Source organism: Theropithecus gelada, chromosome 5 (assembly GCF_003255815.1).
Source record: "Theropithecus gelada isolate Dixy chromosome 5, Tgel_1.0, whole genome shotgun sequence".
Lineage (NCBI taxonomy): Eukaryota > Metazoa > Chordata > Mammalia > Primates > Cercopithecidae > Theropithecus > Theropithecus gelada.
In genome coordinates, this window is record NC_037672.1 from 110,764,420 (window position 1) to 110,780,966 (window position 16,547).

General features: G+C 35.0%; 1 protein-coding gene across 40 annotated transcripts in view; it reads left to right on the plus strand.

Moving 5' to 3' along the window:
• Positions 1–16,547, plus strand: part of ANK2 (ankyrin 2) — a 706,278-nt gene that overhangs the window by 554,808 nt on the left and 134,923 nt on the right. For 34 of the 40 annotated variants that reach the window (XM_025384698.1, XM_025384687.1, XM_025384674.1 and 31 more), the window contains 5 exons: positions 1,003–1,188; positions 1,612–1,635; positions 4,470–4,568; positions 6,094–6,192; positions 14,075–14,173. In XM_025384698.1, the coding sequence (XP_025240483.1) occupies positions 1,003–1,188; positions 1,612–1,635; positions 4,470–4,568; positions 6,094–6,192; positions 14,075–14,173 (507 nt within the window). The remainder of the gene's footprint in view (positions 1–1,002; positions 1,189–1,611; positions 1,636–4,469; positions 4,569–6,093; positions 6,193–14,074; positions 14,174–16,547) is intronic. The other 6 variants (XM_025384682.1, XM_025384696.1, XM_025384705.1 and 3 more) reach the window with 1 other exon arrangement.

A 16,547-nucleotide genomic window follows, 5' to 3' on the forward strand; every position in this document is an offset into this window, starting at 1 on the left:
GCCTCCCAAAGTGCTGGGATTACAGATGTGAGCCACCCTGCCCGGCCTAGAATGCAGTCTTTCAATTTACCATTCTATTGTCCATATTTTTTTCTCTATGTGAATGGAAACTTCTAACTTTGAGACTTGTTTTCCAAGTTTTGTGGATTAAGGGTGTTTTTTCTTTTTCTTTCACATAAGTAGAGCCTAAAATATACTATTTTTTGATGTACTTGTCACCTTTCCAAGAACTGAATACTTGTTTCTAGAGAGAAAAATATAGCTTTCCAAGTTTCCTAGCATGATTATCTACTACTAAGTTTTCTCTACCTTTTCACTCCCCATGCTACTGGTTTTTTACTGTCTTCTTAAGTTTAGAATTGAAAACAGGTTTTTCTACATTACCTAGCACATGTAATTTTATATCTAAATGGTCAAAATAATATAAAATTCAACTATTAAGGGCATAATTAATAAATTAGCCTAATTTGCCAGAGTTTTAGATCATATTGTTCCCTAAACTTCCAAAATTGAATTGGTAATAGACAACTCCATCCCTAGGGGCTGTTTTCCTTAACCATTCAGTGATATTTAGTAACCTGCATAGTCAATCATATATTTTATTTCCCTGTCTCAGTTACCATATCTTCGATTCCCAGTCAGACTTGGTCTCCATTCTTTCTACCCTTCCCACTTTTCTGCTTTACCTACAGAGCCATTATTTAAGATTGGTTCTCACTTTTATTTTTCGATTGCAACCATACATTTGAGCACATCCTGTATGTAGTATGTTTGTTAAAGAATGCGGATGTTTTTCAAAATGTATAGAATAGAAATTAGGAAAGCCATTTGATTAAAGTATTCCATAATATGATGGATAACTGGTTATAATCTGCTTCTAATCTTCCCAGTAATATTTGGTTGTCAATCTTGATCATTAAAGATTAGAGCCATCATTGCTTAGAACTAAATCTCTAGCATCTAAAGATGTTAACAGGCAATTTTTACCTTCTGTTTTACCAGGATGGCTTTACTCCTCTAGCTGTGGCACTCCAGCAAGGACACAACCAGGCAGTGGCCATCCTCTTGGAAAATGACACCAAAGGGAAAGTGAGACTGCCAGCTCTGCATATTGCCGCTAGGAAAGACGACACCAAATCTGCCGCACTCCTTCTTCAGAATGACCACAATGCTGACGTACAATCCAAGGTAAAAGCTGAACACATTTGTGGAAAGGAACTCTTTGGCTGCCAGACTCCTCCTGGGGGATGATAAAGAAGTAGGCCATGGTGATAATGCAAAATTATTTCTGGTCATAAAAAGAGATAAATGACTTTCAGAGGTATTTCAGAAAGAAGGGGACCATCTAAAAAAATTAAATGCAAGATAATTTTCTTTAAAAGATGAGGTTGAGCTTTTTAGAAATCTGCTTTCTTATTCTGTTTTTAGTCACAAATAATAGAATTTAAAAGATAAAATTGTATTGTGTAGTGCTTGGGGATGTCTTCTTTCAGTAGAATGCATTTTGGCATGTTGGAACAGTATACCCAATTGCAGTGAGCATATTGACTGTTACCATAATTTTGCATTGTGTAATATCTTCCCTCTTTCTCCCAAACAACACTGCTTCAGATGATGGTGAATAGGACAACTGAGGTACAGTATTGTGGTTATACCAAAATTTACCTTGTCTTTATTTTTAGTTTTTGCCCAATTAGAATAAATGCCCACTAATTCATACTAATGATTACAAGTTCCATTAATGGGAAATTAATTTGGAAACCTTTCCCATAATGAAGGCAAACTGATAATTCAAAGATATTCAATGTAACGTATAATAGAAGCATTATTTTATCAGTAAAACTATTTAAATAGGTTACTAGAGAATGAAATGAAACTCTTTCTTAACGTATATTTTAATGAGTGAACTTTACTATTAACTTATTGTCAAGAAGAGATATGATTTTATTTCCTTAATGAGAATTCTCAGGTTAGAGTTTTTACGAAGTGAAAATTTGGGAGGTTTCTCTGCCACTGTATTTTGTCTTTTTATCTAATTGCAGTTGCCCTTTTTTTCCTGTATGCTCTTTTTCTTTACCACATTTTATATAATAAATGATATTATTGAACGTATCAAGAGCAGACCAATTGCTTTTTCTTCTAAGTCTTAAAATACTTGTCATAGAATCGTATATTTTCCACATTCCAAAATAAGTCACTTCAATCAATAAGAACATTAAGTTCAGAAGCCTCTCAGTATGGTGTGTTTGTATATGTATGTATTTGGTAGTCTCTCCTTGGCCATTGCTACAGAGAGACACTAACACAAACATTGTTGATGTATATTACACAAATTAACCTATACTCAAAAACAAGTGACTATTTATGTAGGTCCGTTATTGTTTTGCTGAGGGGATTCTTTAGACTATCATCTCATTTGATGACTAGGTTGTGGACTTATGAGCATTCTCACAGAGTATACTTGAATTATTTGTGTTATTTCTTTTGTTCCCTGTCTTTGTATGGAACCTAGGTCAGAGACAACAGAAAGCCCAACTGCTTGGTGAACTTGTTCACAACTAGAACCATACAAATTGATATCTTAATAACTAATTTCAGTACCTTTACTTTCTTAGATGCTTTTTGATGATTATTTAAGATACATTTTTGAAAGCGGTATTGGCTCTAAACATTGTGAAAGCAAAAGTTTGGGTGAATTTTTACTGAGTTATAAATATTTCCTTGAAGACAATAGAGTAAAAAGAATAGAAACCCCTTTGTCTAATCCTGTAGAAATGTGAACTCTGCCTCCTGCTTCCAAGTTAATCAGGGAAGAGTTCCTCTGAAGGGCTGATACCAGTTTTGTGCTGATCCAAGATTCACAGCCTGGGTATCATTATGAATGATCAGTGAGGCTATATCAGACAATAAGTTAGTTTATTTTTGCAAATGATATTACTATATTTAAAGACTTTGAAAATGATTCAGCCAGCCTCAGTTTGTTTTTCTGAAACTAAATTGTGACATCAATAATAGACACACACTCAGGATATGTCTGAGTGACAGGAAATATCAAGATAAAAATGAAACAAATTTAGTCAATTATTTCCTAAAATATAAAAATTTGACATTTTATCAAATAACAGCCAGGTTGAGGGCTGATTTCCCCCTCCATTTTGACATGAATATTGGCATGATGTAAATGCAAAATAAAAATATCTTGATCATAGATGTGGGATTTTGATTAATAGTTACTGTTCTTATTTTGTGTCTTACTTCTCTCTAAGTGAGAAATTATTTGTAGTTAATGTTGCTACAGTAATAGCACAAATTTTCATTACCTAAGGTATCTGAATGCTTAATTAGGGTGTTTTTAAAACAAAGTCACCAAAGCCTATATATCAACTCAATAGAAAAAAATGGTTGTAATTTTGAAAATATTTCTTAAAAACAATACAGTAAACAATTCATTTCAACTAAAAGAGAGCGATACCAAGTAACCCAAAATCTGCAGAATGTGATAGCAAATAACAGTTTCTATTTTTCCCATAATCTTTTTTAAGTAGTGAAACTTATGGAGAGTAAGAAAAATTATCAGATCTTTGTGTACTTTAATAAGAAAAGAGTTAATATGCTTCTATTGTGAAAATGGCAACAATTTTCAACTAGATTTTCATCAGAAAAAGAAAGAAAAGGAAATATATTTTTTTCATTTGATATTTTCAGACTCAGAGAGTAAACAGTTCTGTAATGCCCATTGAGTTGATTTAACCTGGTTGGTTAAACTACATTTTATTGTATTGATAAAATCTGTTTAACATTCAAAATTGGAGTGAGCTGAACTTTTCTCTTCCTTTTTTATTCCTATTGATGCCAAGTATATTGTTTAATTTTTTTTTTAATTATTTCATCATGATAACATAATCTTGCTACACAGTTGTAAAAGTGTATAGGAATATCATGACAGTGTAAATGATGTGGAACAAATTCTATATCCTTTGTAAGAATTTTTCAACATACTTTCATGCTTCCAAAATTATAATGCCAACCAATACTGCTTTTTTAAAACAAAAGTAAAACAAAAACACTGGTTTTGAATCTTCTCTGAAACGATATTAACCAAATTCATTGATATGTTAATCCTATGGCTGAAACTTTATGTTGTTTAATCATATTCTGGTTTTCTTTAATATGCAAGACCAATTTAAGAAACATTGTTTTGTATAAACAACAAATCTCATAAATAAATATTTAAGATAATTAAAAATATGCCATGAATATTATGCCAATAAATGTAGAATATTTATTTACCTTTTTATGTGTTTAGTTATGTACCACCTTATAACGTTAAGATTTAAGATCTTACTAAAGCATTTATTATTGCTTATATGTTAGGTAGACCGTTACCATGTGACTTTCTTCACTAATACAATGGCTGCAACATAGTAAAGTGAAGCGCTATGCTGACTATCATATCTTTGCTTTCATAGAGTGGTTTTACCCCTTTGCACATAGCTGCACATTATGGAAATGTCAACGTGGCAACTCTTCTTCTAAACCGGGGAGCTGCTGTGGACTTCACAGCCAGGGTATGGATTAAAATAGTTTCTCATTCTAGATAGCAGTAAATAAGTACCTTAAGAAAGTAAAAAGGAACACCAATGGTTGTCTTAAAGATTTTATTTCTTTTTCCTTACCTGGGTCTGTGCTGGAGATATTAGATTTTTCATTTTCTTTCTTTAAATCACAAGAAGTCATCTTGGCTTAAGCAGAAAATAAGAATGTTGTAAATTCATGCACAAATCATTTCCAATAGTTAAAGAGGACATTAATTCTGACCAGTATGAACAGTTATATTTTAACGATCATGCCGTGAATCCTGATAAGTCATGTCAATAAATAATTAAACTGTTAAAATGTTAACTATAAAATATATAAGTAGAATGTCTTATGATGACTGTGGGGCACACAATTTGATAGGGAATTGTTTTTAATGAATTGAGAATTTGTTCCCATGAAGTCTTACTAAAATACATAAAGGGTGTCACATTGTTACATGTGTCATGGTATGCTTTTATTAGAAAGAATTCACTTACATAATAGTGGTATATATCAGTATACTTAATATACAGTTAATGCAGAATATGAATATTCAAAAATTACAACACAAAAAAATCAGGTACATATCCTTGCCATAATGATGACAAGTGATAGCCAATAAAATAAATAAATATAATTTCTATGTGTAATGTTTTTGTACTAAGAAGTCATGTGCAGTGAAACTATGTTCTGTTATTTTCAAGCTGTTTTTCTTACTGAATTATTATGAAGGAGATGTTTGTTTGTTGTTGTTGCTGTTTAGAGACAGGGTCTGGATCTGTTGCCCAGGGTGTAGTACAGGGGCATGATCATGGCTCACTGAAGCCCTGAATTCGTGGGCTCAAGCAATCCTCCTGACTCAGCCTCCTGAGTAGCTAGGACTATAGGCACACACTACCATGCCTGGCCAATTTTTTAAAATTTTTTGTGGTGATGAGGTCTTACTATGTAGCCCAGGCTGGTCTTGAACTCCTGGCTTCAAGGAATCCTCCCATCTCAACTTCCCAAAGTGCTGGAATTACAGGCATGAGCCACCATGCCCAACTTGAAGGAAATGTTTTTAAGAATCATTTTTATATTGAATATTAATGTAAATATTTGTATTCTATTTTTAAGCATCATAAAACTTAAGATTCCAGACTCTTTAAGTGCATGGATGTTATAGAAAGAAAGACTTTACACTAGGGCCCTATCTTAGGTAGATTTTAAATTTTTGTTCATATTACACTAAAGTGGTCCCTTTGTCTCTTGACTGTAACTTGTACATTCTATACATATTTTGCAGTTATTGACTAACTTAGTTATGCAGTTTCATTCCGTTTTTCATTCTCTAACTATATTGTTTTGTGGTTTGTGTGATTTTTGTTCCTTAAAAATCAAAGACATAGAAAGAGTAGAAATTGTGGATCAAATTACCACATAGGTCACAACCTCCTTTGTGGCCTTTAACACAAAGGCATCGCCATCATGCCCTGTCATACCCAACAGCTCTTGTTTGGTCTTTCTGTGGTATAGAATGGAATCACTCCTCTGCATGTGGCTTCCAAAAGGGGAAATACAAACATGGTGAAACTCTTACTGGATCGAGGCGGTCAGATCGATGCCAAAACTAGGGTGAGTGTCTCTGTTCTTTCAATTTTCTACTATTATTGTTTCTTTCAATCCTCATAGAAGGCACCTCAAGACAGCAGGTCATTAACATAGGCAATGTGTTTTCAAGGAAATTGCTTTACTGGAATTGATTTAAATCTCATACAACATTTAAAGGGTTCATACTATAAAGTGAAATTAATATTTGCTCATAAGTGCCCAGAGAAGCGAAATGTTGGTCCCTCAATGAGATAGTTTTGAAGTTTTTGCTTAGTGATTTTCTGGGACCAAAGATCAAAGATTAGGTTTACACAACTCTCTTTTGGGTAGTTATAAGTATCAAGAACTCGAACTAATTACCATACACTGAGATTGAGAATGTGGCTTTTACACAAAATATTTTAGTACATGTTTACAATCTTTGGCTTCTAAGTATTCAATTCCTAATTCTTTTTTCTTAAGCGGCTATGCTATCCTGACCTGAGCAGGGGATTTGCTATTATGGGGAAAAGCATACAGTTAGTATACTGTACCTTTATTTATGTCATTTTGGTAGAAGTGCTATCCTTAATTTGTTTTGAACTTAGGTAAAATATCACTTCAAGTTTGCAATACACTCTAAATAGATAACACGATAGACAGTAGAGTGCAGTTGTTAAAAGTACAGAATGAAGGCAAACTGCCTGATTTCAAATCCTAGTTTTACTATTAATAAGTTGTATTATATTGGCAGTTTACTTACCTTCTCTGAACTTAGGCTAATAACAACACACCTACTTCATAAAGTTGTGTGACAATGAACTCTTAGCTATATTTACCGTTTTTGAAAAGGCAGAGTAAGTTACCTAGCTCTTCATAATATTTGATAATATTACTGACGTTTTACAATATGTAGTTACTTGCTTTAACATGTAAGGAGTATTTCAGTATTAATTATCTGGAGTAGATTTGTTAATCATAGACTTCGGCAAAACTTCAATTGTGCCTATAATACAAAAATGTTAATATGTAGTATAAAAAAATCTATGTTAATATGTGGTGTAAAAAGCCTATGAAAGATGATAAATAGAATATGTCTCATAGTATTGAACTTCACTTTGTTTAATGCTGAGACTTCATGTTTTCATAGTGCCAGCAGTAAGGATCAAATCCAGTTTCCTTGCAAATCTGGGGGCCAGCAAACACTTTTGTTTAATAAACTTCATCATCTGTAAGCTTCCAGAATCTATACCAGTCCCAGACTATAAATTGTGATTTTTAATGACCTCAGGAAACCTTGCTTTTTTAATCTCACTTCTCTAAAGCTTTTGGTCCAGAGTGGCTACGTCACAACACATGGGAGTTCTGAAGAGGTTTGCGTTCTGTCAAATCTTTGCTGTGGTGTCCAGTGTCTTTGCATCAGAGTTTTATATGGTTTCTCCTTTTTGCTTAGTAGGCATGCCTTTTTCTCTTAGCATACTGTGAGTATACAGAATTTGGAACAGTATGAGTTACGTTGCATGGTTTGCTTACTTGTTCTTTATATTTAAAGGAATGAGCTTTTGCACATTACTACATTACTAACATCATTCCTAACATTACCAATGTATTACATTACAAGCATACTTTACTAACATAATTTCTTCCTATACACTGCCTTTATGAGATTACCACTGGAAAGAAAGCATTTTGGGAATGCAAAAAATGTTTATCTTGGCCAATGTCTTAGGGATGCACATTGCTTTTATTGATGCTTTTTGGATTATTCACTCATTATTGAGATAGTTGATTTTGTTCTTATTAATCAACAATATTTACTTAATAAAAGTACTCTAATATGTGTGGCTTACATATATTTGGGTATACAATTAAAAATTCTAACTCCAAATAGGCAGTGTATCTTCATAAAAATAGTACTAAGAAATGAAATGAAATGGATTCTTATACTAGTTCTGTCATAGTGCAGCCTTTAGATACAGCAAATAAATTAAATTTCATTCAAGGATTTAAAAAGAATAAAATAGGTTTTCTTTTTTTTTTTTTTTTTTTGAGACGGAGTCTTACTCTGTCGCCCAGGCTGGAGTGCAGTGGCCGGATCTCAGCTCACTGCAAGCTCCGCCTCCCGGGTTTACGCCATTCTCCTGCCTCAGCCTCCCGAGTAGCTGGGACTACAGGCGCCCACCACCTCGCCCGGCTAGTTTTTTGTATTTTTTAGTAGAGACGGGGTTTCACTGTGTTAGCCAGGATGGTCTCGATCTCCTGACCTCGTGATCCGCCCGTCTCGGCCTCCCAAAGTGCTGGGATTACAGGCTTGAGCCACCGCGCCCGGCCTGGTTTTCTAATTGTATACATTGTATAAACATTCCATTCATTTATTCCTTAAACAAATAACTATTGAGTTCCTACTTGGTGCTGTGAACCCTGAAGATACAACAGTTAACAAGACAGAGTAGGTTTCTAGACTCACAGAGATGCAAGTCAACAGTTCAAGGAATTAAGTTAGCAGTCTTCTTGTAAAAGTTTAATAATAGGTTCTTTAAATACAAAACAAAACAAAACAAAACAAAAACTTTGATTTGTAGCATTGCCTTTGCTAGTTTCCATGGTATAAATACTTCTACAGTGGTCAGTTTAGAGCTAGCAACATGGTATCACTAAATGTAGAATTGGGAAGAGGTGTGCAAAAAGTAGCTCTCCTTATTTCATATGAACTGGTTCCAGCACACCCCAGAATTAGCTACAATATTGAATGGTTGCACTGAACTTTATTATTATTATTATTATTATACTGTAGGTTCTAGGGTGCATATGCAGAACATACAGGTTTGTTACATAGGTATTCATGTGCCATGGTGGTTTGCTGCACCCATCAACCCGTCATCTACAATAGGTATTTTTCCTAATGCTATCCCTCTCCTACCCCCATCCCCCAACAGCCCCCGGTGTGTGACGTTCCCCTCCCTGTGTCCCTGTGTTCTCATTGTTCAACTCCCACTTATGATCGAGAACATGTGATGTTTGGTTTTCTGTTCTTGTGTTAGTTTGCTGGGAATGATGGTTTCCAGCTTCATTCATGTCCCTGCAAAGGACATGAACTCATCCTTTTTTTATGGCTGCATAGTATTCCATGGTGTATATGTGCCACATTTTCTTTATCCAGTCTATCATTGCTGGGCATTTGACTTGGTTCCAAGTTTTTGCTGTTGTGAATAGGGTTGCACTGAAATTTTTTAGCACTAAACTTTCCCCCCATAAGTTGAAATACTTCTTCATCTGTAAGTAGGAGGATTTTAAAAGCATTGCTGGGTTCTTTTCATTCTGGCTACAGCTAACAGACCTATATCCCTCTTATCAGAGGCAAAATCAAGTAGGAGGTAAATACTGAAATCAAGGACTGTGTGCTGGAACTGGGAGGCCAATTCTGGAACTATAATATTTGATTACCAAAATAAATGAATATGTTTTGCTTTTTCTTTTGCCTTTTGAAAAGTATTTAAAAATGGAAAAAATGTTTGTATTAGTTAGTTCTCATGCTGCTATGAAGAACTGCCCGAGACTGGGTAATTCATAAAGGAAAGAAATTTAATTGACTCACAGTTCTGCAGGACCGGGGAGACCTCAGGAAACTTACAATCATGGTGGAAGCTGAAACAAACACATCCTTCTTCACATGGTGGCAGGAGAGAGAAATAAGTGCCCAGTGAAGGGGGCAGCCCCTTATAAAACCATCAGTTCTCGTGAGAACTAACTCACTGTCACAAGAATAGCATGAGGACAACCATCCCATTATTCAATTACCTCCCATTGGGTCCCTCCTATGACACGGAGGGATTATGGGAAATAGAATTCAAGATGAGAGGTGGTGACGCCTAAATCAAAGCATTGATAAACTATATCAATGTTTAATTTGGTTTTGACTATATTTTTAGAGAATATAAGAAAACTTCTATATATGATTTTTTTTTTTTTTTTTTTTTTTTTTGAGACGGAGTTTTCTCTCTTGTTGCCTGGGCTGGAATGCAATGGTGCAATCTCGGCCCACCGCAACCCCCACCTCCCTGGTTCAAGCAATTATCCTACCTCAGCCTCCCGAGTAGCTGGGATTACAGGCATTTGCCTGGTTAATTTTGTATTTTTAATAGAGACAGGATTTCTCCATGTTGGTCAGGCTGGTCTCGAACTCTGACCTTAGGTGATCTGCCCGCCTCGGCCTCCCAAAGTGCTGGGATTACAGGCGTGAGCCACCGCGCCTGGCTGGAATGTTTTTAAAGTATTATGTTTTCTTTTATTTTTGTTTTTGTTTTTTTTTTGTCATTGACATCTCAATTTCCCCCAGCATTTAAATTAACCACAAATGTTCTGAATTTAGTATATTCTGTCAAGGATCTTACCTTGGTCTTCTCATTATTTTTCTCATTCATATTATCTAGAGAATAGCAAGATCTATAGAGGCTTTCAGATAATTAAAAAACAAATATTACCCACAGTTACTTCTTGGCTCTCACCACCATTTTGGCAATCATTGAGACATTTTCCATATTGTTGGCATTCTCATCATTGACTACTATCTAATGTGAAACTCTAAGACATTTGCACCAGAGCCTTTTGCTGGTATCTGAAAGACCTCATTTCAATGTGAAAATATAAATTTTATAGCTAGTTAAAATGAAATTATAAATTTAGGCTTTATTAAGGCATTATTCTTTTTTTGTTGTTTTTAAGCTTCTTTATTATTTAAATGTGGTGATACCCCATATAAGGATTATGTTTAAAATATTAAAAAACATATTTCAATGCAAACAATAAAAAGTGTACAAAAACATTAAAGGATGATGAACAAAAAATACATAGGGAAAAGGAAACACCCTTCTTACTTGTTATTAGGTGTAATAATTAAAGCAATAACAATAATGGCTGTCAATTGTCATATAAATGTGTTGTTCTAGGCACCCTGCTAAGTACTTTACAAATATCGTCTTATTTTATCTTCCTAACAACTTATAAAGTGTGTATTATTTTATTGTTGAGAATATATGGAGGTCTTCATTTGAGAAATGAGACTACCAAAGGGAAAAATGCGTTTCAGCAGAATTATGTAACTTGACCTAGGACACACAGCTTGGTAATCAGCAGAGCCTACCCATGTGAATACACAAACTTTAGGATACATTGTTGAAACAATGACCTAAGCAGAAAGGGGGGGAAATATGAAAAGATAAAGAAACTACATAAGTGGCATCCCTCCAGTGTTGATTGATCTACCTTTATCAAAATTATTCACATCATGGTGGATAGTACATCAGTGTGATGAATTGATTCTAGAGAAAAAAAAAAAAAAAACAGAGAAAACACAAGGGGTCTCTGGAAGGGGAAAAACCCATAACCTGCAACTACAAAGTTAAGAATTTAAGTAAAAGGATTTTAGAATACAAAAGCTTGAAAGTAATTTTTTGGGGGCATTAACTTGATAATGTGCTTTGTAGAAAATATTCAATATCTAATCAAATTGAGCCTGTTGGGTAACTTGAATTTGATGTCATCATTCACACATCTTATAAGGACAGACACCTTGCATCATTAAATGTAGGATTTAGAACTAATTTAATCCTTATTTTTCCTTGATGTTCTTGTGGGTATATTAAATGTGCTCCATAAAGCTCCTGTTGTTACTCTGAGAGTATTTGAGAGGTTTCAACATGATTACACAAAGACTATTTCATGTAATTTGCAGAAAGCATTATGCTGCCTTTTCTAAAAAAGATGTAAGGTGGCATTCCCTCCTTCATCTTTCAAACAAGGCTTGCAAGTTAAATAGGGTGAGAAACATCATCTCCACTCTATGTATCAGGAAGCTGAGCTTAGAGAGATTCACCCATGGTGGCCGATTTGAGATTCGCTGCAGGGTTCCACAGTTCCGAAGTCCACACAGTGAACTGTTACATATGATGCCTCTATTCACCATGTGGGATTTCTCAAACCCTAGGTCTCCACAAAGCCTTCATCAAGAATACATTTGAGAAACTATGCTATATCTAATTGTTAGGTTAGTTATGTAGCAACGAATGCTCGGTAGTTCCACCACAGGGTGCTTTTTTCAGGATACAAAAGTGTAATCATTGTCATCACTTTGCCGGAACAACTCTTTTAGGCTCCTGTCTGGCAAATTTTACAATAATGTAGCATTTCACCTACAGTAGTTAAATACTTTTTAAAATTTTTTCTGAGAAGGCAGTCTTTTCATGCTAATTCTTAGGTACCCAAAACTGCAAAATCTGTTTTGGTCATTCAATATCTTCATACTAGCTAAATGGATTTCACAAAGCAAAGAATCATTATCAGTCAAGATTCTAGCCATAAACAGAGGCCCAAATTTGATTATTTGATTAGAGATTATTGAAGGGTCTATTTATAATATTGTGTAGTCTGTAGGAAAGGGACAAGGGACAGTGTAGAATCCCAGGGGCTAGTAACAGCGGTACTCAAAACCAATGCTAGACCTAAAAAGTGAGAAGTACAGGAGGCCCCCAGAACTTCAAAGGAGAGAATTGTGTGGAAAGGCTGCTTTGGCAGGAAGGTCAACTTTGGTAAAGACACACAGCCGAATTTGGGAGGTCTCTCGAAGTCCCTTTCATGTCTTGCTGCATTGGCCAAACCCAGTTGGAAGCCCGAGGACAAGACAACTCACTGATGCCCCCTAGAACGGCCAGTGTGTTGGGACACAGAGCAGTGCAGAGAAGGGTAGAGCATGGGTCTGGAGGGACAAACAGAAGACATCTTGCACAGAAATCCCAGCGTTGAGTCAGAAAGAATGTTGCAATTCAGAGGAATTATTTTTATTTGGAGTAAAACATAACCTGGAGAGATGGTCCTGAAAGTAGAGACACAAACAAGAGGCCATTCGAGTTCTGGATAAATCAGAAACTGCTGAAATCCTCTTAACTGCTCATCATCCATTCTCTATGATTTACCCACCTTTTCCACCTCTATCCTTGGGACAATCTTTTTTTTCCTTCAGCCTCAAATCACCAGTAAATTTACGTACTCAGTATTTCATTTTCTCTCTCGCTTCTTGCCCACCGTTAATTACATTTTGCCTCACATTTCCCACCCGCTCTGCTTTTTGGCCATGCCACCCTAAAGAGAAATAAAATATAAAAGACAGAAGGCATTGGGGATTGCTCTGGAATCAGAGGCTATCCCAGAAGTGTTAAGATCAGAAAGTTTTATAAATAAGATAGCATACAGTTCTGCCATATTTTATTTGATTAAGTTAGAGTTCTATTTATTAATAATAAAGCTCATCTTTGGGAAGCAATTATGTGATTTCCAAAATGTTGAAATATATGTGTGAAAATCTTTAAAATAGTCTAAAAAATGACCTTTCACTTTTACAAGCATTAGGGAGCATTTTAGGAGAACTTATGTAAGTGGTGACAATTTAAAAGAGAACATATATGAAAAAATTACACTAAGAAAAATTTTTAGGTAAAAGTATATTAGAACAAACAAAATGAAAACAGTATAACCTAATATAATCCCTATTTTCGGTTCCAGTGAGTAGGGTTTTAAAGTTCAACGAATGCCACATACTGTGCTTTTCCATCTTCTTGATTACGCAAACACATGACCAGAAGCCAATTTCATTGCACTGACCCTCCGTCCACACAGCGGATCTCTCTTGCTTTCTCCCTGTCTCTGTTTTGTTTGTCGTTTCCTTTCTCTTTCTTGTTCACTGTCAAGATGTCTTTCTGACTTGTTTTCTCTGCCACTCATCTTCTTTCTGGTCATTTAACAAATTGCAGTTCTATTACAGATTTATTGAGTGATCAGGATTGAGTTTAGGAACTCCCTCTTTATGGTTGCAATAGATGAAATTTGGATTTTTTTTAAAGTGAACTTGGGCCTAATTCTTCAATTCTTTTGGCAGGATGGGTTGACACCACTTCACTGTGCTGCACGAAGTGGGCATGACCAAGTGGTGGAACTTCTGTTGGAACGGGGTGCTCCCTTGCTGGCAAGGACTAAGGTGAGTCATTATGAGTAAGATGGGATCCTAAGGAATCTTTAAGTCACTTGATATATTATCTCTATTCTTTTTTAAATCGAAGCATCAGCCAAGCATTTTCTAGTTCTTTAATAATTGTGTGCTAGGAATAGGAACATGTATCAAACCACTTAAAAATATTAAAATAAACAGATATATGCATTAAGATGTATTGAATGTGTACCTTCAAGTTTTTTTCTATATTTTTATCTGTTATTCTTACTGCAGATGGAATTCTGAATACATCTGTATTTTAAATATAAATGAGAATATCTCTTAGATTCTGAGTCTAGATTTTTATAATCCTCTCAGATGACTATGAAATATATATAAAATTATCTTTTAAAGCAGCACAATTAGCAACACAAGATGAATCTTTTTGCTCATCCATTCTTTATCTCTTAGGTAATACTAATAAAAAATAATTACTCAACAGTGGTATTGATTGATTATGTTGAAGATGAGTAGAGGTGATTTGGAAAGCACAAGTTGCAATAGGCCACCTACAAAGAACTATTAAACAAGCATATTTTCTTTATAACATACTACATCTAGCACTTTTTATTCTCATTTTATCAATATGCTCAAATGTGGGAGAAGCACTTTTCCATATACATGAACGCCACACTGTGAGTTGGTTTGCTGAAGATTTTTCAATATCAAATGTATTTTAAGTGCTTTTATTATTGTATAGTTCTCTGTTATCCAACCCTACATTGGGTTATCAGAAAATATTTTGAGACACGAATTGAAGATATTCATGCAGAACTGATTAATGTGATATGCAGCAACCTTGGATCCTTAAATACAACACAAATTTAGACAAAGAGCACTTCTTATATTTTCTCCCTATTCCATTCCACCTCATACCCCCCACCACAGAGTTGGTATCAACTAATGCTATTACTAGGGTAAGCTGAAGAAACTAAGGCAATTGACACAAACAAATATTTTTCAATTTATATATAATTGAAATCATTTGAAACAAAACTAGCCCATATGTTTAAGACATGTGTAGAATGAACTCAGTTTGTAAAGATGTGCCCACATGCCATAGAAGAGTGGCTTCAAATCAGTAATATATGAAGAAGAGAAATAATTATCGCATCATTTTTATTCTCACACCTATACTGTGAATGTTGTATAGATCTGTCTTTAAAATGCAGCAATTTGGGCTGGGTAATGCAGAGACAATTATGGAAAGTTTTGATAAAGAAACATTGAAATTTAAATGGAAATAACAAAATTTCAGACCAATCATGTTACAACCAATACAAAAACCAATATCAAGTTGAAAATAGGCAGATAGGCTTTACAAACCATAAAATAATCTTATCTGCAAAGTTTGCTTGTAATTGTCATATCACTGATGAAGATGGTGGGTTACCTAGATGGAATTTTTTAATGTCCTTCCTGTAAAATCAAGTATCATTCAGATGTAAGGATCCTGCATAAAGTGTCTCTGAGTGTACAATTATATTCATGTATTTATGCATCCAAGTATTATATAATACTGAGTAGATACAATTTGCCAGGCAAGTGTTCTGGTCACTAAGGCACCATCAAGATGAATAATACACAATCTATAGCTGCAAGAAGCTCAGAATTTAGCGGGCATGAGAGAAAAAAAAAAAAGATAATTATAAAAAAATAGAGATATGTATAGGGTAAGAAACACAGAGAAGATGAATTAATCAGGTTAGAGTGAGGGGATACTGCTCTCCTGGGAATGGCATAGGTGCCTAATGCTAGACTATTCTTCCTCCCGTTCTGTATTAGTCCATTTCACGCTACTGATAAAGACATACTTGAGACTAGGCAATTTACAAAGAAGTTTAATGGACTCACAATTCCACTTGGGGAGGAACTCACAATCATGAGGCTGGGAGGCTTCACAACCATGGCGGAAGGTGAAAGGCACATCTCACATGGTGGCAGACAAGAGAAGAAAATGAGAACCAAGCGAAAGGGCTTTCCCCTTATAAAACCATCAGATCTTGTGAGACTTCTTCACTACCACGAGAATAGTATGGGGGAAACCTCCCCCATGATTCAATTGTCTCCCACTGGGTCCCTCTCACAACACAAGGGAATTATGGGAGCTACAATTCAAGATGACATTTGGGTGGGGACACAGCCAAACCATATTACCTTCCTTAAAAACTCCTAGGTTTAAATCACCCATTCTTTCTTCTGAAGCAACTGTCTAAGTGTCACCCCACTCATTCCTTGTCAATTCTAGCTCTCAGCAAACTGTGACTCCTCACCACAACCCCTTCTTATTCTTGGTGACCTGACTGATTTTGATTAGAGCAGTAGATAATTCTTTTTTTTTTTTTTTTTTTTTAGACGGGGT